This window comes from Eumetopias jubatus, unplaced genomic scaffold (assembly GCF_037043125.1).
Source record: "Eumetopias jubatus isolate StellerSeaLion01/CBP00866 unplaced genomic scaffold, mEumJub1_p1.0 scaffold_11, whole genome shotgun sequence".
In the NCBI taxonomy this organism is placed as follows: domain Eukaryota; kingdom Metazoa; phylum Chordata; class Mammalia; order Carnivora; family Otariidae; genus Eumetopias; species Eumetopias jubatus.
Window position 1 is genome coordinate 65,080,038 of NW_028274817.1, and position 24,090 is coordinate 65,104,127.

At 36.2% G+C, this 24,090-nt stretch overlaps 1 protein-coding gene across 6 annotated transcripts in view; it reads left to right on the top strand.

Annotated features, from left to right (window-relative positions):
* The window catches only part of ATRX (ATRX chromatin remodeler), a 300,408-nt gene that overhangs the window by 170,048 nt on the left and 106,270 nt on the right, over positions 1–24,090 (top strand). For all 6 annotated transcript variants that reach the window (XM_028101410.2, XM_088028724.1, XM_088028725.1 and 3 more), the window contains 4 exons: positions 5,293–5,434; positions 6,516–6,625; positions 16,867–17,013; positions 17,171–17,348. In XM_028101410.2, the coding sequence (XP_027957211.1) occupies positions 5,293–5,434; positions 6,516–6,625; positions 16,867–17,013; positions 17,171–17,348 (577 nt within the window). The remainder of the gene's footprint in view (positions 1–5,292; positions 5,435–6,515; positions 6,626–16,866; positions 17,014–17,170; positions 17,349–24,090) is intronic.

The following is a 24,090-nucleotide window of genomic DNA, read 5'->3' on the forward strand; positions in this document are numbered from 1 at the left end:
GGATCAGTTTACAGCATCCCTTAGCTGAGAGCCCGCTCCTCGGCTCTGTCTCTGCGGCCGGCTTCCCTGCTCCAGTATCTGGGAGCTCTGCCTCTGCAGCCGGCTTCCCTGATCCAATATCTGGGAGCTCTGCTGTACTCAGGCACCCTTGTTCTTTCTGTGACTCCAAGGGTCCTGAGACCACACTGTCTCAGCAAGGGTTCCACCCTCCGCTTAGCCACTGGAGTGACGTCCCTCAGTGGAGTCAACTTCTAAAAGTTTTGATTTTGTGCTCCGCTGCTCTATCACTTGACAGTAGCGGCTGACAGAGGCTCCCCCCCCCGCCATCTATCTTCCCAAATATTGCCTCGAATTCACTTCTCTGCACATCCTACCTTCCAGAAAGTGGTCGCTTTTCTGTTCAGAGTTGCTGCTATTATTTTCTTCCATGGCCTGTTGAGTTCAAAGGTGTTCAGAATGGTTTGATCCCTACCTAGCTGAATTCCTGGGACCAGACAAAATTTAGCTCTCCTAGTCCTCTGCCATCTTGCTCCTCCCTCTCAATCTATTCCTTTTAATTGAGAGTTTAATCCATTTGTGTTTTAAGTAAGTACTGATGAGTAAGTAACTTGCCATTTTGATACTTTTTGTTTGTCTTAATGCTTTTTTTCGTTTTCTCCATTGCTACCTTTTTTAAAAAAGATTTTATTTATTTATTTGACAGAGAGAGACAGTGAGAGAGGGAACACAAGTGGGGGAGGAGCCCAATATGGGGTCGATTCGAGGACCTGAGCCAAAGGCAGACACCTAATGACTGAGCCACCCAGGCCCCCCTGCTTCTTTTTTTGTTTAGTTGACTTTTTTTAAGTGGGACACGTTTTAATTCCCATCTCATTTTTGTGCATAATCATTAGATATTTTCTTTGGGGTTATCATGGTATAAAATATAACATCCTAATGTCATAATGATGTAGTTTGATTTGATATCAACTTAATTGAATCATATACAAAAGTGTAGGTTTCTAAAGCTTCATTCCCCCTGTATATTATTCATGTCACAAATTACATTTCTATACACTTTATGCCCAGTAACATATATTTTTAATTACATTTTAATGCTTTTGTCTTTTAAATGCATAGAGAGCAAACATAGAGTTGCATACCAAAATTATAATAATAGTGGGTTTTATATTAGCCCCATATATGTCTTGTCCGTAGATATTTATTTCTTCATACATCTTTGAGTTACTGTATAGCATCCTTTCATTTTAACTTGAACACCTTCCTTTAGCATTTCTTGTCTAGTAATGAACTCCCTCAGTTTAGGAGTGTTTCAATTTCTCTCTCTTTTTTCAAGGATATTTTGTTTGCTATGATTTTCTCAGCTGACAGTTATTTTATTTGAACACTTTAAAATATATTATCTGGGTGCTTGGGTGGCACAGTTGGTTAAACATCTGACTCTTGGTTTCGGCTCAGGTCATGATCTCCAGGTCCTGAAATCAAGTCCCATGTTGGTCTCTGTGCTCTGCACACAGTTTGCTTAAGACTTTCCCTCCCTCTGCCCCTCCTCCTTGCACTTGCTCACTCTCACTCACTCTAAAAAATAAATAAGTAAATCTTAAAAAAGTATTATCACACTACCTTCTGGCCTCTTAAGTTTCTGACGAGAAGTCAGTCGATAATGTTATTGATGATCCCTGTATCTGACAGGTTCTCTCTAGCTATTTTCAAGATTCTCTTTGTTTTTGGCCTTCAGTGCTTTGATTATAATGTGCTGAATCTGGGTCTCTTTTAGTTTATCTCAGTTCTAGTTTGTTGCATTCCTTGGATTAGTAGGTTCTGGTCATTACTCACTTTTGTGGAGTTTTGGGCCAGTATTTCCTCAAATAATCTTTCAGCCCCTTTCTCATTCTCTTCTTTGACTCTCATAATGTATATGTTGGTCCAGTTGATTGTGTCCCACAAGTCCCTTAGTCTTTCATTTTTCTTTATTCTTTTTTCTTTCTGCTCCGTAGGTTTGTAATTTCAGTTGTCACCTTCATGTTTGTCAGTTATTCTGTATGCTCATACTGTTGTTAAATCCCTTTTGTATTTTTATTTCTTTTTTTATTTAAGTATAGTTAACACACAGTGTTTTAGTTATTTCAGGTGTACAGTGTAGTGATTCAACAACTTTACATTATAATATGCCCAACATCACTGATCATCAGGGAAATGTACATCAAAGCTACATTGAAATACCACCTCACACCTGTCAGAATGGCTAAAATGAAAAACCCAAGAATCAAAGTGTTGGCAAGGCTGTGGAGAAAAATGAACCCCCTTGCACTGTTGGTAGCAATGGAAATTGGTGAAGCCATTTTGGAAAACAGTATGGAAGTTCCTCAAAAAATTAAAAATGGTACTACCCTGTGATCCAGGAATCACACTACTGGGTATTTACCCCCAAAATATAAAAGCACTAATTCAGAGGGATACATGCACCACTGTGTTTGTTGCAGCATTATTTGCAGTAGCCAAACTATGGAAGCAGCTCAAGTGTCCATTGATAGATGAATGGATAAGAAAAAGTGTTACATATATGCATGGAATATTATTTAGCCATAAAAAGAATGCAATCTTGCCATTTGCAATGGCATGGCTAGAGATAGAGAGTATAATGCTGATCAAAATAAGTCAGCTGGAGAAAGACAAATACCATATGATCTCACTCATATGTCAAATTTAAGAAACAAAAGAAATGAGTAAAGGAAAAAAAGAGAGACAAACCAAGAAACAGACTCTTAATTATAGAGAACAAACTGATGGTTACCAGAGGGGAGGTGGGCAGGGGTGTGGGGGAAATACAGGATGAGGAATAAGGAGTACACTTATGATGGTGAAAAAAAAAATGAAATGATAAAAAAGATAAATTATCTCTTCCTACATTTAGGACGAAGATTCACTAATCCTCAATCCAAAGACAGCACTTAATAACAAAAATATCATGCAAATCACTAATGAACATATGGTTCCAAAGTCTTAATTATAGCGATGTATATTATTTTTCTAGTGATGTGTTAAAATATTATCAAAAACAGCCTCTTAAGACAATATTATTATGTCACAGTCCTATAAGTCAGAAATTTCAGAGTGGCTTAACTGAGTATGGCTCTACTGGGTTACCTGCTCAGTGTCTCACTGAGTAGATATTAAGGTTTTAGCCAGAGCTCAGATTTTCATATAAGACTTTCTGTCCTTTTTAATCTCCCTTTTGGTCAGAATTCAGTTTTTTGTAATTGTAGCATTGAGATCCTTAGCTCCTAGACATTTCTCCGCAACATGGCTTCAAGACTAGTAAGAGAACATTTCTTATACTTCTGAAGGGCTCATCTTGATTAGGTCTGGCCCACCTAGGAGAATCCTTTTTGATTAAATCAGACCTATCGTAATTACAGATCTCAACCACCCTCAAAGGCATTGTACTGTACAGGATATTTATACCAGAGGATGGGATCTTAGGGACCATTTTTATGATTCTGCCTGCTACATCTTGCAAAAAGGACAAGACATTCAGGAAATTCTCCATTTTGATTAATGGATTTGCCCCATTGATATGAAGCTTGTACACATCCAAGCTAGCATACAATAAAAATTTAGCGAATATATATAGTCTATGTCAGTTACTTTGCATACATTGTCTTAATCTCCACAACAACCCCATGAAGGCTGTTTATAATCCTTCCCAGTTTGTAGGTAAAAAAACTGAAACTAGGAGGGTTTAAGTAACTTGTTAAAATGGAGTTTGGGTCTAAATGGCCCATGGTATTTATACTCCACCATGGTGTCACCTAGTATTAATCTTGATTTGTCTATCATTTACACTTTTATGTAAGTGCAGTATCTATTCAGGTAATTTATCACAGATTTGTGACTTATAATTTTTTTACATTCAATAATGATAATGTAGTTATGGTTTAAAAAAGAGAGTGTCCTTTTAAAGAGACATTTAAAAACATTTACAGATGAAATTCCGTGCTTTCTCACGTTTGCTTCAAAATCATTTGTGGGATCTTTGGGGTTGGAGAATGAGTAGGAGGCTGTCAGTGAAAAAAAAACTGGCCAGAAGTTGATAATATTTGAAGCTGGATAATGGGGAACAGGGTTTATTATGCTGTTCTACTTTTTTTTACATTTGAAAATTTCCATGGTGAATATTAAGTCATCCATAGTTACAGTTCTAAATAAGAAAGTACTGGGTAAATGTATTCCTTAAATATCATAATGTCTGTATTTTTAAAATCATGAATCTTATAAAAAACAAAATCATGAATCTTTATTGGTTTCATGGAGTCATAAAAGTGTTTGTTTATACAAGCATTTCCTTTATTAAAGTAGTACTGTGTAGTGATTAAGAGTGAGGACTCTAGTGTCTGACCCTCTGGGTATCTTAGTGCTGTAATACTTAATAGTTGTATGACTTTGTGTAAGTTATTTAACTTCTGTGTCCTTCACTTCTTTTTATTTGTAAAATGGGAATATTTGTACCTACCTTATGCAGTTCTTGGGTGTAGTATGTGATGGATAGATATTGGGATAAGACAGCAAAAAATGCATACACATACATGTATTCATTTGTATATATAAGTTTTTTCTTAAATAGGAAACTTGAGATAATTGTTTCCCTTTTGCATTAGAGGATATTTTATGTTTTTGTAATGTTTTTTGAGCCTGTGGTTCTCAAACCAATGTTTCGAAAAGGTTTTCCCTTTCACAACACATATTTATACTGTTTTGCAGTGGGAGTCTTTTTGGCATTTTGGGTGGAACAATTCTTGTTTGGGACTTTTACGTTATTGAACATCTGTATTTACTTTCCCCTCTGCCTACATTAAATACCAGTCCTGACCAGTCTTTGTGACAACCTTAAATGCCTTTGCACATTTTCAGATGTCTTCTAGAAGAATAGAACCATCCTTGTTTGGGAGCCATCAGTCTATTAAAATTTGTAGGTTGCTACTATAGTTTATTTTAGAACACTGGTTTTCTCACAGCTCTACCTATCATGTGTGTTGAGATATATTGGGTGAGAACTGATGAGCTTAATTACTGATATTTCCACAGTAGTTCAAAGTCTTATACAAGTATTAATTTTGGAAAACATGTGTTAACCTGTGATCTGTCCTGATCTTAATTGAACCAAAATATTGGATGTGTGGTGTGTAAGTAGATGTCTCTATATTTTGGAAAATTTCCCTTAGTAATACTAATACTCCACCATTGCTTGAAAGATTGCTATGAGTTAGCTAACTGTAATTCCCTTTCTTGTAGGTGATAGAAATTGAAGATGCTTCACCCACCAAATGTCCAATAACAACCAAGTTGGTTTTAGATGAAGATGAAGAAACCAAAGAACCTTTAGTGCAGGTTCATAGAAATATGGTTATCAAATTGAAACCACATCAAGTAGATGGTAAGAAACAATTATATGATTAAAGCATTTTTTTTAAGTAGGCTCCTTGCCCAGCACAGAGCTCAGTGTGGGGCTTGAACTCATGACCCTGAGATCAAGACCAGAGCCTAAATCAAGAGTTGGATGCCTAACCAGCTGAGCCAGGTGCCCCATGATTAAAGCATTTTTAATTACATTTTACCAGTATTTGGTGTCTCCTGTGTGCTTCGCATTCTGCTAAGCACTAGAGGCACGTTGGTGAGAAAAACAAATGTGAACCCAGCCCCCTATGGAGCTCATAAATAAATGAGGAGAAACAATTGAATGATTGCCAAAAAAAAATTGTTGTAGGAGGGGAAATAAGTGCCACATATAAATGGGTATATATAGCAAGTGGATTTCGTATAGTCTGCAATGGTTGGGTTAAGGGCAGCTGCAGGGTAGGGAGAGATAACCACTGTTAGCTAAAAGTCTTCTTTAGGAAATGCTATTTCAACATTTTTTCACGTATGTTTGTTAATAATATTCTGACATTGGTATTTTGAAAGATACCAAATTATCCGTGTTCTCTGTTTTGTTAAAGTGGAAACAGTAAGTCAGTTTTGAGTGTGTATGTGAATGAATTCATAAGGGAAGTTCTACAGTTCTACTCCTTGGGTAGTGAGCCCCCTTTCTTGTTTAGTCTTTACTATTGAATAAAAGGAGAAATGATAAATTATCTCCTGGGTAGTTTTCCTAATCAACTCAATAAACCTTAATATGTGACAGGAATCTATAAATTAGATAAAATTTTAGATAACATTTCCATAGTAGAGTATTCATATGTTTCTTCGGATTGTCCCAGGGAATGAAGGTTTGCTATGCTAGAATAGATGAATGAAGGAAAGTCGCCCTGTTGTATGCTTCAGTTTACTATCTGTTTTTTTTTTTTTTCTAATTAACCTTAGTGAGGGTGGGGGGATTTCATATATAATTATGAGATTCTTTATCTCATTTTAAAATTCTGTTTCTTAGAAGTTTTAGTTATGTTTTTGATGTGTGTATGAAGGAAGATTTTTAACTTGGATCTTTAAATTTAATTTAATGAAGCTATCATTTTTAGGTGTTCAGTTTATGTGGGATTGCTGCTGTGAATCTGTAAAAAAAACAAAGAAATCTCCAGGTTCAGGATGCATTCTAGCACACTGCATGGGCCTTGGTAAGACTTTACAGGTAAGAACATGAAGGTATTCTGTTCTTGTGCATTCATGATTTCAAGATTATATATTGGATTCTATTCTGTGTCCCAGGCTGAGTTACAGGGTCTGGAGATATAGCAGCCAGTAAACAAGAATAACAAGATACCTCTCTCAGGAAGCTTATATTGTAGTGCAGTTGAGAGATTTTAATCAAATAAGAAATATGTACTTTCAGGTAGTAAGTGTTCAGAGAGAATAGAGAGGGAATGCAACTTTAAGGAGTTGATGTATGAGCAGAGATCCTAATGAAGTGAAGGAATGGGGTTACAAGGCATAGTCAGTAAAAACTGCAAAGATTCTGAGGTGGAAATGAACTTCCTTACAATTTTTAATCGTCTGTGATCTTATAGTAATGAGAATGTAAAATATTTTTCATTATTAGAATACTGAATTTCTGATTGGCAGGACGTGTAGCAGAGATGACAGTGAATATATACGTAATATAATTTTTTTAAATATATATGTAATATTAAGCCATGAGATAATTATAGACTGAATCAGAACACTTTTTTATTTTTTAACCATTTTAACCAATTTTCTTGGCTTTTAAGGTTCTTTTTTTGTTCTCAGATTTTACTGAAATTCAAGTTACTTAACATATGGTGTAGTATTGGTTTTAGGAGTAGAATTTAGTGATTCATCACTTACGTATAACACCCAGTGCTCATCACAATGAGTGCCCTCCTTAATGCCCATCACCCATTTAGTCCATCTTCCAACCCCACCCCACCTCCCTTCCAACAACCCTCTGTAGGTAACTCTGTTGTGGTTTGCCTCCCTCTCAGACTTTATCCTTTCCCTTTTCCTTCCCTTCCACTATGTTCATCTATTTTGCTTCTTAAATTCCACATGAGTGAAGTCATTTGATATTTGTCTTTCTCTGACTGGCTTATTTCACTCTAGTTCCATCCATGTCCTTGCTTGTGGCAACATTTCATTCTTTTGATGGCAGAGTAATATTCTATTGTATATATTTACCATATCTTAATTATCCATTCATCAGTTAATGGACATTTGGGCTCTTTCCATAATTTGGGTATTGTTGTTAGTGTTGCTAATAAACATAGGGGTGTGTGTGCCCCTTCAAACAGTAGTTTTGTTATCCATTGGATAAATACCTAGTACAATTGCTGGGTCATAGGGTAGTTCTATTTTTAACTTTTTGAGGAACCTCCATACTGTTGTCCAGAGTGGCTGCACCAGTTTGCATTCCCACCAACGGTGTAAGAGCATTCCCCTTTCTCCGCATCCTCACCAACATCTGTTGTTTCCTGATTGTTAATTTTCTCCATTCTGACCCGTGTGAGGTGGTGTCTCATTGTGGTTTTGATTTGTATTTCCCTGATGATAAATGATGAGCGTTTTTTCGTGTCTTCTTTGGAGAAATCTCCGTTCATGTCTTCTCACCATTTCTTAACTGGATTATTTGTTTTTTGGGTGTTCAGGTTGATAAGGTTTTTATAGATATTGGATGCTAGACCTTTATCTGATACGTCATTTGCAAGTGTCTTCTCCCATTTGGTAGGTTGCCTTTTAGTTCTGTTGTTTCCTTCACCATGCAGAAACTTTTTATCTTGATGAAGTCACAGTAGTTCATTTTTGCTTTTGTTTCCCTTACCTCTGTAGATGTGTCTGGTAAGAAGTTGCTATGGCTGAGGTCAAAGAGATTGCTGCCTGTTTTCTTCTCTAAGACTGTGATGGTCTCCTGTCTCACATTTAGGTCTTTCATCCATTTGAAATTTGTTTTTGTGTATGGTGGAAAAAAGTGGTCCAGTTTCATTCTTTTGCATGTTGCTGTCCATTTTTCCCGGCACCATTTGTTGAAGGGACTGTCTTTTTTCCATTGGATATTCCTTTTTGCTTTGTCAAAGATTAGTTGACCATATAGTTGTGGGTCCATTTCTGGGTTTTCTCTTCTGTTCCATTCCTTTATGTGTCTGTTTTTGGGCCAGTACCATACTGTCTTGATGATTACAGCTTTGTAATACAGCCTGAAGTCTGAAATCATGATGCCTCCAGCTTTGCTTTTCCTTTTCAAGATTGCTTTGGCTATTTGGGGTCTCTTGTGGTTCCATACACATTTTAGGATTGTTTGTTCTAGCTCTGTGAAAAATGCTAATGGTAATTTGATAGGGATTGCATTAAATGTGTAGATTGCTTTCGGTAGTATAGACATTTCAACAATATTTGTTCTTCCTATCCATGAGAATGGAATGTTTTTCCATTTCTTTGTGTCCTCTTCAATTTCTTTCATAAGTGTTCTGTAGTTTTCAGAGTGCAAAGCTCTTAGAAGAGGTTAGGCTATTCCTAGATGTCTTATGTTTTTTGGTACATTTGTAAATGGGATCAGTTCCTTGATTTCTCTTTTTGCTGCTTAATTATTGGTGTATAGACATGCAGCAGCGTTCTGTAAATTGATTTTATATACTGACGCTGCTGAATTTGTGTATCAGTTCTATCAATTTTTTGTTGGAGTCTTTCAGGTTTTCTACAGAGTATTGTGTTGTCTGCAAAGACTGAAAGTTTTCCTTCTTCCTTGCTGATTTGGATGCCTTTTATTTCTTTTTGTTGTCTGATTGCTGAGGTAGCACTTCCAGTACTATGTTGAACAATAGTGGTGAGAGTGGAATCCCTGTTATGTTCCTATCTTTAGGGGGAAACTCTTCAGTTTTTCCCCATTGAGTATGATATTAGCTGTGAGTCTTTCATGTATGGCCTTTATGATGTTGAGGTAGGTTCCAGTCTATCCCTACTTTCTTGAGGATTTTTATTAAGAAAGGATGCTGTATTTTGCCATGCCTTTTCTGAATCTGTTGAGAGGTTCTTATGCTTTCTTTTATCAATGTGGCATATCACATTGATGGATTTGTGGGTATTGAACCACCCCTGCATTGGCTTTTAGGTTTTTAATTCCATTCAGTTAATGTACAGTGTTATGTTAGTTTCAGGTATACAATATAGTTATTCACTAATTCCATACATCAGCCAGGGCTCATTATGACAAATGCACCCCTTATTCCCCATCATCTATTTATTCTACCCTCTTACCACCCTCCTCTCTGGTTACCATCAGTTTGTTCTCTATAATTAAGGATCTGCTTCTTGATTTGTCTCTCTCTCTTTTTTTTTTCCTTTGTTCATTTTTTTTTGTTTCTTAAATTTCACATATGAGTTAAATCCCATGATATTTTTGTTACTCTGACTGACTTATTACAGTTAGCATTTTGCTCTCTAGCTCCGTCCAGGTTGTAGCAAATCGGAAGATTTCATTCTTACTTATGGCTAAATAATATTCCTCTGTGTGTGTGTGTGTGTGTATCTCACATCTTTATCCATTCATCTATGGATGGACACTTGGGCAGCTTCCATATTTGGCTATTGTAAATCATGCTTTTTTAAACATAGAGGTACATGTATGCTTCTGAATTCGTGTTTCTCTATTCTTTGGGTAAATACCCAGTAGTGTGGTTGCTGGATTGTAGGGCAGTTCTATTTTTAACTTTTTGAGGAATCTCCATTCTCTTTTCCCACCAACAGTGCAAGATGGTTCCTTTTTTTTCCGCATTTTTGTCAATACTTCTTTGTCTTGTGTTTTTGACTTTAGCCATTCTGACAGGGGTAAGGTTATATTTCATTGTTGTTTTGATTGCATTTCCTTGTTGATGAGTGATGTTCATCTTTTCTGTGTCTGTTGGCCGTCTGTTTATCTTCCTTGGAAAAATGTCTGTTCATGTCTTGTGTACATTTTTCAACTGGATTATTTTTTTTGGTGTTGAGTTTTAAAGGTTCTTTATATATTTTGGATATATAACCCTTTATCAGATACGTCCTTTGCAAATACCTTCTCTGATTCTGAAGGTTACCTTTTAGTTTGGTTGATTGTTTCCTTTGCTCTGCAGAAGCTTTCCATTTTGTTGAAGCCCAAGTTTATTTTTGCTTTTGTTTCCCTTGCCTCAGAGCCATATCTCTTAACATGTTCCTACAGCCGATGTCAGAAAACCTACTGCTTGTGCTCTCTTCGAATATTTTTATGGGTTTAGGTTTCACATTTAGCTTTCATCCATTTTGAATTTATCTTTTTGTGTGGTGTAGGAAAGTGGTCCAGTTTCTTTCTTTTGCATGTCACTGTCCAGTTTTCTCAACACCATTTCTTAAAGAGACTGTGTTTTTCTCATTCGATAGTCTTTCCTGGTTTGTCACAGATTAATTCACCATATAATTGTGGGTTTATTTCTGGGTTTTCTCTTCTGTTCAGTTGCTTTATGTGTGTATTTTTGTGACAGTACCATACTATTTTGATTACTACAGCTTTATAATATAACCTTCATGTCTGGAATTATAATACTTTTCTTTTTTTTAATGTTTATTTATTTATTTTAGAAAGAGTAAGAGTGTGCATGAGCCGGGGGAGGGGTATAGGGAAAGGTGGGGAGAGAATCCCAAGCAGACTCCCTGTTGAGTGTGGAGCCTGTCGCGGGGCTCTATCCCAAGACCTTGAGATCATGACCCAAGCTGAAACCAAGAGTCTGGTGCTCAAACTGACTGAGCCACCCAGGTGCACTTATGTTTTGCTTTTCTTGTTTCAGAAAAGATTACTTTGGCTATTGGGGATCCTTGTGGTCCATACAGATTTTAGGATTGTTTGTTCTAGCTTTGTGAAAAATGCTGGTGGTATTTTGATAGGGATTGTGTTAAATGTGTAGGTTGCTTTGGGTAGTATAGACATTTTAACAATATTTGTTCTTCCAATCCATGAACATGGAATGTCTTTACATTTCTTCATCTTCAATTTCTTTCATCAGTATTTTTACTTTTCAGAGTACAGGTCTTTCACCTCTTTGGCTAAGTTTATTCCTAGGTATCTTAATATTTTTGGTGCAATTGTAAATGGTATTGTTTTCTTAATTTCTGTTTCTGCCTCTTCATTATTGGTGTGTAGAAATGCAACAGATTTCTGTTTGTTGATTTTGTGTCCTGTGACTTCCCTGAGTTTATCAGTTCTAGCAGTTTTTTGGTGGAGTCTTTCATATGTTCAGGTATGGTTCTTCTAAATCTACTTTGTTGAGCTTTTTATCATGAGTGAATGTTGTAGTTTGTCAAATCTTTTTTCTGCTTCTGTTGAAATGATTATATGGTATTTATCCTTTCTTTTATTGTTGTGGTGTATGACATTGATTGATTTGCCAGTATTGACTGACCCTTGCAGCCCAGGAATAAATTGCAGTTAATCATGGTGTATGATTTTTGAAATGCGTTGTTGGATTTGGTTCGGTAGCATTTTGTTGAGCATTTTTACATCAGTGTTTACCAGGGATATTAGCCTGTAGTTCTCCTTTTTAGTGATTTCTTTGTTTTTGGAATCAGGGTAATGCTGGCCTCATAGACTGAATTTGGAAGTTTTTATTCCTTTTCTGTATTTTTTAGTAGTTCGAGAAGAATAGGTATTAACTCTTCTTTATATGTTTGGTAGAATTCACCTATGAAGTCCTTTTTTCCTGCTCTTTAGTTTGTTAGGGTTTTTTTGATTACTCATTCAATTTCTTTGCTGGTTATGGTTGTGATTGAATTTTCTATATCTTCCTTTTTCAGTTTTGGCAGTTTATATTTTTCTAGGCATTCATTCTAGGTTGTCCATTTTTTTTTAGTATGTAGTTTTTCATAATATTCTCTTATAATTGTATTTTTATAATGTCATTTGTTATTTCTCCTCTCTAATTTATAATTTTATTTACTTGAGTACTTTCTCTTTTTTTATTTCTCAGTCTAGCTAGAGGTTTATATATTTTCTTGCTTTTTTTTAAGGAACCAGCTCCTTGTTTCATTGATCTTCTCTATTGTCTTTTTTATTTTCTAAATCATTTATTTCTGCTGTAATTTTTATTATCGCCTTCCTTCTGCTTATTTTAGTTTTGTTTGTTGCTCTTTTTCTAGCTTCTTTAGGTGTAAGGATGGGTTATTTATTTCAGATTCTTCCTGCTTCTGTTTTGCTCCATCTCAGGGGTTTTTGGTCATTGTGTTTTCATTTTCATTTGTTTTTCACGTAGTTTTTTATTTCTTTTATTTTCTCATTGACCCATTAATTGTTTAATAGTATGTTATGTAATTTCCAAGTATTTGTTATTTTCTAGATTTTTCTTGTGGTTGACTTCTAGTTTAATAGCATTTTGGTCAGAAAAGATTTATGGTATGAATTCTGTTTTCTTGAGTTTGTTGAGGCTTGTTTTATGGCTAATATGTCATATTCTGGAGAATGTTTTGTGCTCTTGAGAAGAATGTGTATTCTGCTGTTTCACGATGGAATGTTCTGCATGGATCTGTTAAATTCATCTGTTTCAATGTGTCATTCAGAGGCAATGTTTCCTTGTTGGTTTTCTGTTTAGATGATCTGTCCATTGATATAAGTGGGGTGTTAATATCTCCGCTATTATTTTTTTCTTTTTTTTTAAGATATTTATTGAGAGAAAGCACAAGCAGGGGGAGCAGTAGAGTGAGAGGGAGAAGGAGGTTCCCCGTTGAGCAGGGAGCCTGATGTAGAGCTTGATCCCAGGACCCTGAGATCATAACCTGAGCCAAAGGTAGACGCTTAACCGCCTGAGCCACCCAGACACCCCATCCCCACTATTATTGTATTATTATCAATTTCTTTATGTTTGTTATTTATTGTTTTAGGTATTTAGGTGCTCCCATGTTGAGTGTATAAATATTCACGGTTGTTATATCTTCTTTTTTAAATTTTTCCCTTTATGATTATATAGTGTCCTACTTTGTCCCTTGTTCCATCTTTGTTTTAAAGTATATTTTGTCTGATATAGGTATTGCTATTCTGGCTTTTTTGTTTTTTTGACATCCATTTGGGTGATACATGTTTTCTCCATCCCTTCACTTTTAATCATCAGGTTCGTTTAGGTCTCAGATGAGTTTGTTATAGGTAGCATATGGATGGGTCTTTTTGTTTTTTTTTAATCCATTCTGTCACCCTATGTCTTTTTTGGGAGCACTTAGTCCAGTTACATTCAAAGTAATTATTGATAGTTATATATTTAGTGTCATTTTATTATTCATTTTGTGGTTGTTTCTGAAGATTTTCTTTGATTCTTTCTTGTCTTTTTCTCTTCCATGTTTTGCTGATTTTCTTTAGTGATATATTTGGATTTCTTTCTCTTTATTCTTTGCATGTTTATTAGTGGTTTTTGATATATGGTTACCATTAGGGTTTTATATAACTTCTGCATATAGCAGTCTGTATTAAGTTGATGGTTGTTTAAGTTCGAGCCCATTCTTTACTCCTCTCTTCCACATATTTTCAGTATCTGGTGTCATATTTTACATCCTTTTATTTGTTCCTTTATTGATTTTTTACAGAAACATTTATTTTTAATCCTTTTGGTCTCTCCTTTCAACTGAAAGAGTCTCTTTTAATATTTCTTGCTACTTTAGTTTTTCTATGTATGGTAAACTCTTTATTTCTCCTTCTATTTTGAATTATGATCTTTCTGGATAGAGTATTCTTGGTCACAGATTTTTCCCATTCAGCACTTTGAATATATCATGCCACTTTCTCCTTGCCTACAAAGTTTCAGCTTTAAAGGCTGCTGGTAGCCTTATGGGTTTTATGTTACTTTCTTCTTTTGCCTTAGTGCTTTAAAATTTTTTTTCACTATATTTTGTCAATTTAATTACAGTATGTCTTGGTATGTGTCTGCTTTTGTTGACTTTGTTGGGAGTTCTCTGTGCTTCCTGCGTGTGGATATCTGCTTCCTTTCCCAAATTAGGGAAGTTTTCAGCTATTATTTTTTCAAATAAATTTTCTGCTCTCTTTTCTCTGTCATCTTTTTTTTTTTAAAGATTTTCTTTATTTATTTGACAGCAAGAGAGGGAACACAAGCAGGGGGAGTGGGAGAGGGAGAAGAAGGCTTCCTGTGGAGCAGGGAGCCTGATGCAGGGCTCGATCCCAGGATGCTGGGATCATGACCCGAGCTGAAGGCAGACACTGAACAACTGAGCCACCCAGGCATCCCTCTGTCATCTTCCTCTGGGATTCCTGTAATACAAAATGTTACTGTGTTTGATGGAGTCATTTCCCTATGTCTCTTCTCATTTTGCATAATATTTTTTTTTCTCTCTTTTGTTTTGCTTCATTACTTTACATTACTCTGTCTTCTAGGTCATTAATTCATTTCTGCACTTCTTCCAGCCTGCTGTTCATTCCATCCAACCTGTTTTTCATTTTATTTATTGAGCCCCATCCCTCCTTTTTTAGATTTTATTTATTTATTTGAGAGTGAGCAGGATAGACAGCATGGGGGGGTGGAGGGAGAAGACAGCTCCCCACTGATCAAGGAGCCCAGCACGGGGCTCCATTCCAGGACCCCAGGATCATGACTTGAGGTGAAGGCAGATTCACTTAACTGACTGATCCACCAAGGCACCCCTCATTTCGTTCATTGAACCTTTTATCTCTGCTATGTTATTTCTTATCTCTCTGTTAAGGGTCTCACTCATGTCTTCCTCTCTTTTCACAAGTCCAGTAAGTATCCTTATGATCATTCCTTTAAATTATTTATCAGGCATATTACTTATATCTGTTTCACTTCGATCTGTGCCTATGGCCTTGTTGTGTTCTTTCATTTGGGATAAATTTCTCTGTCTTGTCATTTTTTCTATGTCTGTGTATGTGTTTCTGTATGTTAGAAAAGTGAGTTCAGTCTCCTATTCTTTAGAGGATAGGCCTTATGAAGAAAAGGTCTTGTAGTGATGTGCCATATAGTGTCCTCTGTTCCCTAGGGTCTGGTGTTTGTGGGAGTGTCTCCAATGGGTGCTGCATGTGCTTTGTTGTTTTGTTCTGGCCGCTTTATCCTTCACAGCCGCCGTCTGCAGAGACTTTCTTTGCCTGTTGTGGGCAGTGTTTGATTTCTTGCAGGAATGTGGCATCTTTTAACTAGGCGTGCTGAGGTCTACTTGTGAAATGAGAAGTGTTGCAACTGCTGCTGAACTGAGATCCTGAAAACTCCCAGGTCGGGAGACACGGTGTGAACAGGGATTTGGGTTGGTCTTCTGGGGGAGAGGGCCTTCTGCCCTGGGACTAAGCAAAGCATGACTCAGAGGGGTGCTTCTGCTGGAATGCTGGCAGTTGGGCTTAGTCTAAGCAAGTTAGGTAACAAGTGTCAGTGCTCTTCTGCTTCCCACAGGTGACCTTGTGCTTATGCTGAGGGGAGGGTTGGGAAGATGATGTTGCCAGGTTTCTTTGTTCCTGTAGGGGTCTCTTTGTGAATGCTGTTTCCCTGGGATGTGGTCTGAGATGAATGAATACCCTCCCCACTGTGTGCCCCAGGTACTCTTCATTTTGCTGCCATGCTGTATGTCCGTGCACTGTTTGCCTTCTCTCCAAGAGCAGCACATTGTCCTCTGGGCTGTATCTCAGTCATGCCTGCTGACCTTTAAAACTGGACTTCAAGCCCCACTGGTTTCAAGAACTCACCAAATTCAGCCTCTTCACATTCCAAGCCAGTTGCTTTGGGGATTCATTTTCCCTCTATGCTCCCCTGTGTGGTAGGCTGTCTTTTGTCCTTCTCCACGACCACATCTCCCTCCCCACCACAGTGGCCTTGAACCGTTTCTGTCCCAAACCACATCTCTGTACTTTCTACCTTCTTTGATGTGGCCTCTTCTCTACCTTCACTTGTGGAGTTTGTTCTGCCAGTTTCTTTAAGTTAATTTCTGGGATATTTATGATGATTTGATAGTTATTTTAATTGTGGGATGAGGCGAGCCTAGGGTCCTCGTACTCCACCTTCATCTTCCCAAGATATCAATTCAGAACACTTTAGAATGGAAAAGTACTGTATAACACCGTTCTCTTCTAAATTGGCAATGGCAGTTTCTGAGTTTGTGGGGAGGCACATTGGGCAGAGACTAGGGACTTAGTCGTAGTTTTGGTATGGTTATTTCTTATATTCATATTATTATTATTGATCATAGGATCATGGAGCTTTAGAGTTAGAAGAACCTTATACATCATGTAATCAAACTCTGTCTTTTTATATATTATATCTCTTTCCCCGTACTTTGCCTGGTATGGAAATTGTGACCTTTGGTTGGTTGCTTTATTGTTTAAAGGTAAAAGAAAACAAAACTAGTAAATTGTAAGATTGTTTTATTTTAACTTTCTTGCCGGTATTTTAGTTGAAGATGGTAACTTAATTTGTTTTCTTGTAGGTGGTAAGTTTTCTTCATACGGTTCTTTTGTGTGACAAATTGGATTTCAGCACAGCTTTAGTGGTTTGTCCTCTTAATACCGCTTTGAATTGGATGAATGAATTTGAGAAGTGGCAGGAGGGATTAAAAGATGATGAGAAGCTTGAGGTATTATAATTTAAATATTTTCTTTTAATAAAATAACTACATGAAATTCATATAGTAAAAGATTTTTAATTAGCAATTATGCATATTTCCATGGGAATATGCAGTATTCCTACATTCCTAATAGCTACCTTTAAGAATCTTTATTTTCCCACAAAAGGTCTCTGAATTAGCAACTGTGAAACGTCCTCAGGAGAGAAGCTACATGCTGCAGAGGTGGCAAGAAGATGGTGGTGTTATGATCATAGGCTATGAGATGTACAGAAATCTTGCTCAAGGAAGGAATGTGAAGAGTAGGAAACTTAAGGAAATCTTTAACAAAGCTTTGGTTGATCCAGGTAATATATTAACAGGCACTGAGATAAATAAGCAAGTTGAATAAAAAATATGCTGATGTTCTGTTTAACAAGCAAATACTAAGTATCTGGTTTTTGTTTCATTTGTCCTTCTGGTTTTTTCCTTCTTTCTGTTTCTTAGTACAAGTTTATTAAGGTAAAAGCCTTAATGTTGCCAACTTTTCAGAATTCAGTTGCTGAGTCTGGAAGTGTTTGAGGTTTTTAGGGAGATCTTGTAAACAACTAAAAATGCATCAGGTGCCTAAGTCACAATTGCAGTTTCTTCCAACTGTCTGAATATTAGATGGTAACAAGACCTCTCTCCATACTCTGGAAACAGTTAAATTTCTTTCCTAATTTTATGTCATTAGAAGAATTGCTACATGTTTTTTTTCCCGTGTTTTAAAGTGTCATCACTATGGAAGGTTAATATTTACAATACTGTCTAGCCTTATGACAGTAATTCTCATAATGCAAGATCCAAATATTTAATTCTTATTTGGCACTTGGAAAAGCAGCAAGTTGTATTATTCACAAAACTAATTAATTTTTAATTATTTGTATTTTTTTAAACTTTATCTTATTTAATCTAGTTACTTTGAAGCACTTATTGAGGCTTTAGATGTGTGTTAAGAAAGTCTAATTTTCACTGTCAAAATAACATTATTCTTAAGAATCCATCAATTTGCCTCTTTTTTATTAAATTTTATTTATTTTCAGGTTTATTCAGGTATAATGGACAGAGTTGTAAAATATTTAAAGTGTACAATGTATGATTTTGATAAATGTATACATTTTGGAAGTGTTACTGAGAGAATGAAAAGGAAAGGAGCCTCAGTTATTTTCACTGCCCACATTAAAGAATTACAGGAGAGTAAAATGAAAGAAAAGCAGAGCAAAGTTTTATTAAAGTATACCAAAGCGGGGGTCGCCTACTCAAAAGAGACAAAGACCCAGAAAACTCCTGGGTGTGGGCTTATATCAGTTTTTTCTTTTGGGTGGGTCCTAGGGTCAAAACATTTGAGTGACAGGCCTGGATTATATAATGATTAGCCAACTATCCATGTCCTTTCCCAAAATATATTTGAAATGCCTTAATGGGGTAGGAAACCACAACATTATTTCTATTTTAGAGACATCGGTCAAATAAGGACAAGTGACTGCTTTCTGCACAAGTGCAACAAGCACAACAAACTTAACTCTAACTCTGTCGGGATGTTGTAACTGCAAACTGACTGCTAGATGGGTGGAATGGGGTGGTCCCTGGGTGGTCCTCAGTTGGGGGCTCTCTATCAGGACATCTGGTTCCATCCTCCTGTTGCTTAGGCCAAGCCTAACAGAAGGATTCACCCCTTTGAGTTACACATCTATGACCTCACATATTTACTATCCCCATTTTTTTTGGTGAGAGCATTTAAGTTTTACTCTTTTAGCAAATTTTAATTATACAGTACAGTGTTATCAGCTATACTTATGTTATAAATTAGATTCTCAGACCTTATTCATCTTATAACTGAATGTTTGTACTGTTTTGCCTCTTTTTTAAGATAATGGTTTAATTAACGTGTACCAAAGTAACATTGCCATTGTAAATCTAAGGCTCAATAAGTTTATCAAGTATTTGTCTGAAAGTTCTGTGGTTTTATTGTCAGAGAACTTTAAGCTGGTGAATAGTATTGCAACAGATTTTTAAGAAGATTGCTTTGGAATAGGTAAAACAACAGTTTCAGATGCTTAACATTGTGATTTGTTCATGAGGAAATAAATTTTTAAAAAATTAAAGCTTGACATGAAGAATAACATTTGTTATTTCCATGTAAATCATTTAGTGACATTTTAAAAATGTTTTACTTTGGAACAATTTTTTTACAGAAAATGTGAAAGGATAGTAAAACCAAAAAACAGAAAACAACAATAAACAAACTCCCATATTCCATGTGCCCAGATTTCCCACTGTTAACATTTTACATTGTCATGGTAGATTTGTCAAAACTAAGAAATTGATACATTGTTGGCATATGTTAACTAAACTCCAAACTATATTTGAATTTCACCATTTTTCATGTCCACATTCTGTTCCAGGATCTGATCTAGGGTGTATTACACTGCATTTAATTGTCATGTCTCCACAGTCTTGTCTGGTCTATGACAACTTCTCAGTCTTTATTTTTCATTATCTTGTCAGTCTTGAATGTTGTGCAAGTAGTCTATAGAGTGTTCACTAGTGTGTGTTTGTTCTTCTTGTAATTAGACTGGGGTTATAGGTTTTTTAAAAAATTTGCCAGAGGTGAAATACCTTTCTCATCACATCATATCCAGGGTACATTAGATCTACATGACATTACTGGATCTACTATTTTCGCTTGTTTCTACTCTGTTCTTTGGAAGTCAGTCACAAAATCTAGCTTACCCAAGTTGGGGGAAGGCAGAAATTAAGCTCTGTCTCCCTTAGTGGCCATTATCTGCACATAAAATTTGGAGTTTTTCTTTAAGAAAGATTTGTCCTTTCTACTTACTTATATAATCAATCATTGATTTATATCAGTACAGACTATTATTAGTTTATATGTTAGATTATAAACTAATGCTATGTTATTTATTTTGTTGTTCAAATTGTTCCAGTTTGGCCATTGAGAGCTCTTTCAGGTTTGTAGATTGGTTCCTGTATCCCTTTGATATGTCATACTTCTGTTGTTGTTGTTTTAAGCACTTCATTACTTTCTGGTACTATAAGGTACTCTGGGCTTATGTTATATTGTCTCTGCCTTCTGCCCCAGAATTAACCATTTCAGTAGTGTGCCATGGTGCCTTTTATTGAAAAATGGTGTTTACAAACCAAGATCTGGGTGCTTGGGAATGTTTGTTGCTATTGGAGTATCTTTGCTTCTAGGTCCTCTCAGCAGGTGATATGTGTACAAATCTGCATTTGCACACAAATCTTTTTTTTTAAGATTTTATTTATTTATTTGAGAGAGATAATGAGATAAGAGAGCACGAGAGGGGGGAAGGTCAGAGGGAGAAGCAGACTCCCCGCTGAGTGGGGAGCCCGATGTGGGACTTGATCCTGGGACTCCAGGATCATGACCTGAACTGAAGGCAAGTCGCTTAACCAACTGAGCCACCCAGGCGCCCATCTGCGCACAAATCTATCCCTTTGTGTGAGTGCATAGAGATAAACTTGATTTCATAATGGTGTCTTCGAGTCTAATCCAGTATCATAGTGTTCATTTTCACCTTCTTTGTTAATCTGTTACTTACTTTTCCAACTATGAGAATCCTGGCTCCAGCTATCCACCATCCATTTATTTATTTATTTGTCCAGACTCATTATACATGCAAAGTAATTTCAGAATTGTTAACCTGTACCTCTGTGAGAAACAAGTTTACCAACTATAGTACAGTGTTTATATGATTGTTTTTGTCTATGGCTTTATAATTTATAATTAAAATATTTTCTAAAGTCACTTAGGTCAGTTCCTTTGTTTTATTATTTAGATACATTAAAGTTTATTCTTTGTAATATGGAGTTTATTGGGCTTTGACAAACGAATAATCTGTTTATAACCTCATTACTTGCCTTTTTTAATTCATAGCACAGTTACTTAAAGTCATCCTAAACATTTATTCATTGTGGTAGCTTGAATATTAATCTGCATTATCCCACATTTTAATTTAATGACTAGAGTTTATTGCGGTAAAAATACACATAACATAAAATCCATTTAACCATTTTAAAGTTTACAATTCAGTGGCATTTAATGTATTCACAATGTTATGTAACTATCACAACTATTCCCTTGAACTCCACAGCGTTTTCATCACCTCAGAAATTCTGTACTCATAAGCAGTCATTCCCGAATGCCCTATCCCCGGGAAACTACCAATGTACTTTTTGTCTCAGTGGATTTGCCTTTTCTGGACATTTCATAAAAATATTTCTGGACATTTTGTAAAAGTGAAATCATATAATATCTAACTTTTTCTTCACTTAGGGTAAGGCTTTCAAGCTTTATTGTGTTGTAGCATGTTGCCAGTACTTCAATCCTTTATGCACACACAGAATATTAATTTAAGGTACTGTTTGATTTAATAAAATAGACCTATGTAATTATATAAAATAATGACAAATTTCCATGGTGTATTGAACTATTTCAGTCAGGCTTTATTTTTGAACAGGAGAACTTTTGTCTAAGCCTCTTGCTAAATCCCTTTTCTTCCACTCTCCAGAGCCTCATGACTACATTCTCCCTGTACTTTGTCTAGAATGATTTCTACAGTAGCTATTTTCAAATCCTACCACCTCATTGGAATGAGGTTTTCCAGAAAATACATTTCCAAGATTATTAAAACTTATTTCTTTTAAACATTAAAGATTTTAAAACTTTTTAATGTTAGAATGTTATATACATTCCTATCTTAGTAAATAGAATATGAGTAACATCTTTTAGCTTTTTTGTTGACTCAGGATTATTCATGAATATATTTACTTTTATTCTTTTTTTTTAAAGATTTTATTTACTTATTAATGAGAGACAGAGAGAGAGAGAGAGAGAGAGGCAGAGGGAGAAGCAGGCTCCCAAGGAGCAGGGAGCCCGATGCGGGACTCGATCCCAGGACCCCGGGATCATGACCTGAGCTGAAGGCAGACGCTTAACCATCTGAGCCACCCAGGCACCCCTACTTTTATTCTTTCTTCCTACTTTTATTCCCTCAGATATCTTTACTAAGGATAGGGTCCCCTTTCCTTTCATTGTCACACTAATAAATAGTTCTTTTTAAGTTAAATTATACAAGCAGTACATGTTCTTGAGCAAAATATAAACAGAAGGAAAAGGTGTATATTAAAAAGTAAAAGTTCCCTTCCTCCCGTTTCACTGTTGTTTCCTGTATATCTTTCCAGAATTTTTTTGTGTTTATGCAAACAAGCATGTACTTTTTGATATAATTGACCTATAGCCTTATAGTAGTTTCAGGTATACAACATAATGATTCAATATATGTATATATTGCAAAATGATCACCATAATGAGTCTAGTTAACATCCCATCAACCACATAGTTATAATTTTTTTCTTGTGATGAGAACTTTTAATTACTCTCCCAGCAACCTTTAAGTAAATAATACAGTATTGTTATTTATGACTAGCATGCTGTATATTACATTCTCAGGACCTATTTATCTTGTAATTGGAAGTTTATAACTTTTGACCATCTTTACCCATTTCACTCATTCCTATCACCTGCCTCTGGTAACTACCAATTTATTTTCTGTATCTTTGAGTTTGTTTTGTTTTGTTTTGTTTTTAGATTCCATGTAAGTGAGATCATAGAGTTATTGCCCTTTTTGGTCTGATTTATTTCACTTGACATAATGCCCTCAAGTTTCATTCATGTTGTCACAAATGGCAGCATTTCCTTTTTTATGGCTGAATAATAAACCATTGTATATAGATACATACCCTACATTTTCTTTATCCATTCATCTGTCAGTGGACTTAGGTTGTTTCCCTGTCTTGGCTCTCACAAATAATGCTGCAGTGAGCATGGTAGTTCAGATACTTCTTTGAGATAATGATTTTGTTGGATATATACCCAGAAGTAGAAATGGTGGTTCATGTGGTAGTTCTACTTTTCAATTTTTGAGGAACCTTCATAGTGCCTGCACCAATTTACATTCTTACCAATGGTGCACAAGGGTTCCCTTCTCTACACATCCTCACTAGCACTTGTTATCTCTTGTTCTTTTGAGAATAGCCATTCTAACAGGTGTGAGGTGATACCTCATTGTGGTTTTGATTTGCATTTTCCTGATGATTAGTGATGTTGAGGTCTTTTTCATGTACCTGTTGCCCATTTGCATATCTTCTTTGGAAAATTCTCTAATCAGATCCTCTCTCCACTTTTTAATCAGATTGTGTGGGCTTTTTTTTCAAGCATGTATTTTATATTGCTGTATTTAGAAGCCCAAGACTACTCTCAGGTTAAGTAATTTACTAGGACTCAATACAACTCAGAAAAGCTGTTATACTCGTGGTTATGGGTTATTACAGTGAAAGGATACAAATTAAAATCAGCAACAGGAAAAGGCACATAGGGCAGGGTCCAGGAGAGTTCCAAGGCTGATCTGTCAGTGGAATTATGCAGACAGCAGTTACTTCTTCCAGCAATGATACATAACAGTAAATACGGAGTGTTGCTGACCAAGTACACTTTTACAAACCTTGGTGTTCAGAGTTTGGACTTGGTCACATAGACATGTTTGACCACCCATGTGACTGATCTTAGTCTTTAGTCCCTCCAAAGGTCAAGAAGATGCCATATGGCCCAAAGGCCCCACTGCCCCCATGAATGACCTCATTAGACTATGTGGTGTGTGTCCCAAGCGATCCAGGTAAACAAAGACCATCTTCTTAGGCAAGACATTCCAAGTTTAGAGTTTACCTCCCAGGTGCTGAGGGCAAAGGCCTAACCTTTCTTTGGGCATGGTTAATCTTTTACTACATATATGTATACATAGATAAAATCACCCTGTTTGAGGTGGCTTTTTTTAAAGATTTTAATTATTTATTTGACAGAGAGAGAATACAAGCAGGGGGAATGGCAGGCAGAGGGAGAGGGAGAAGCAGGCTCCCTGCTGACCATGGAGGCCGATGTGGGGCTCAATCCCAGGACCCTAGGATCATGACCCAAGCCGAAGGCAGACGCTTAACTGACTGAGCCACCCAGGTGCCCCAGAGGTGGTTGTT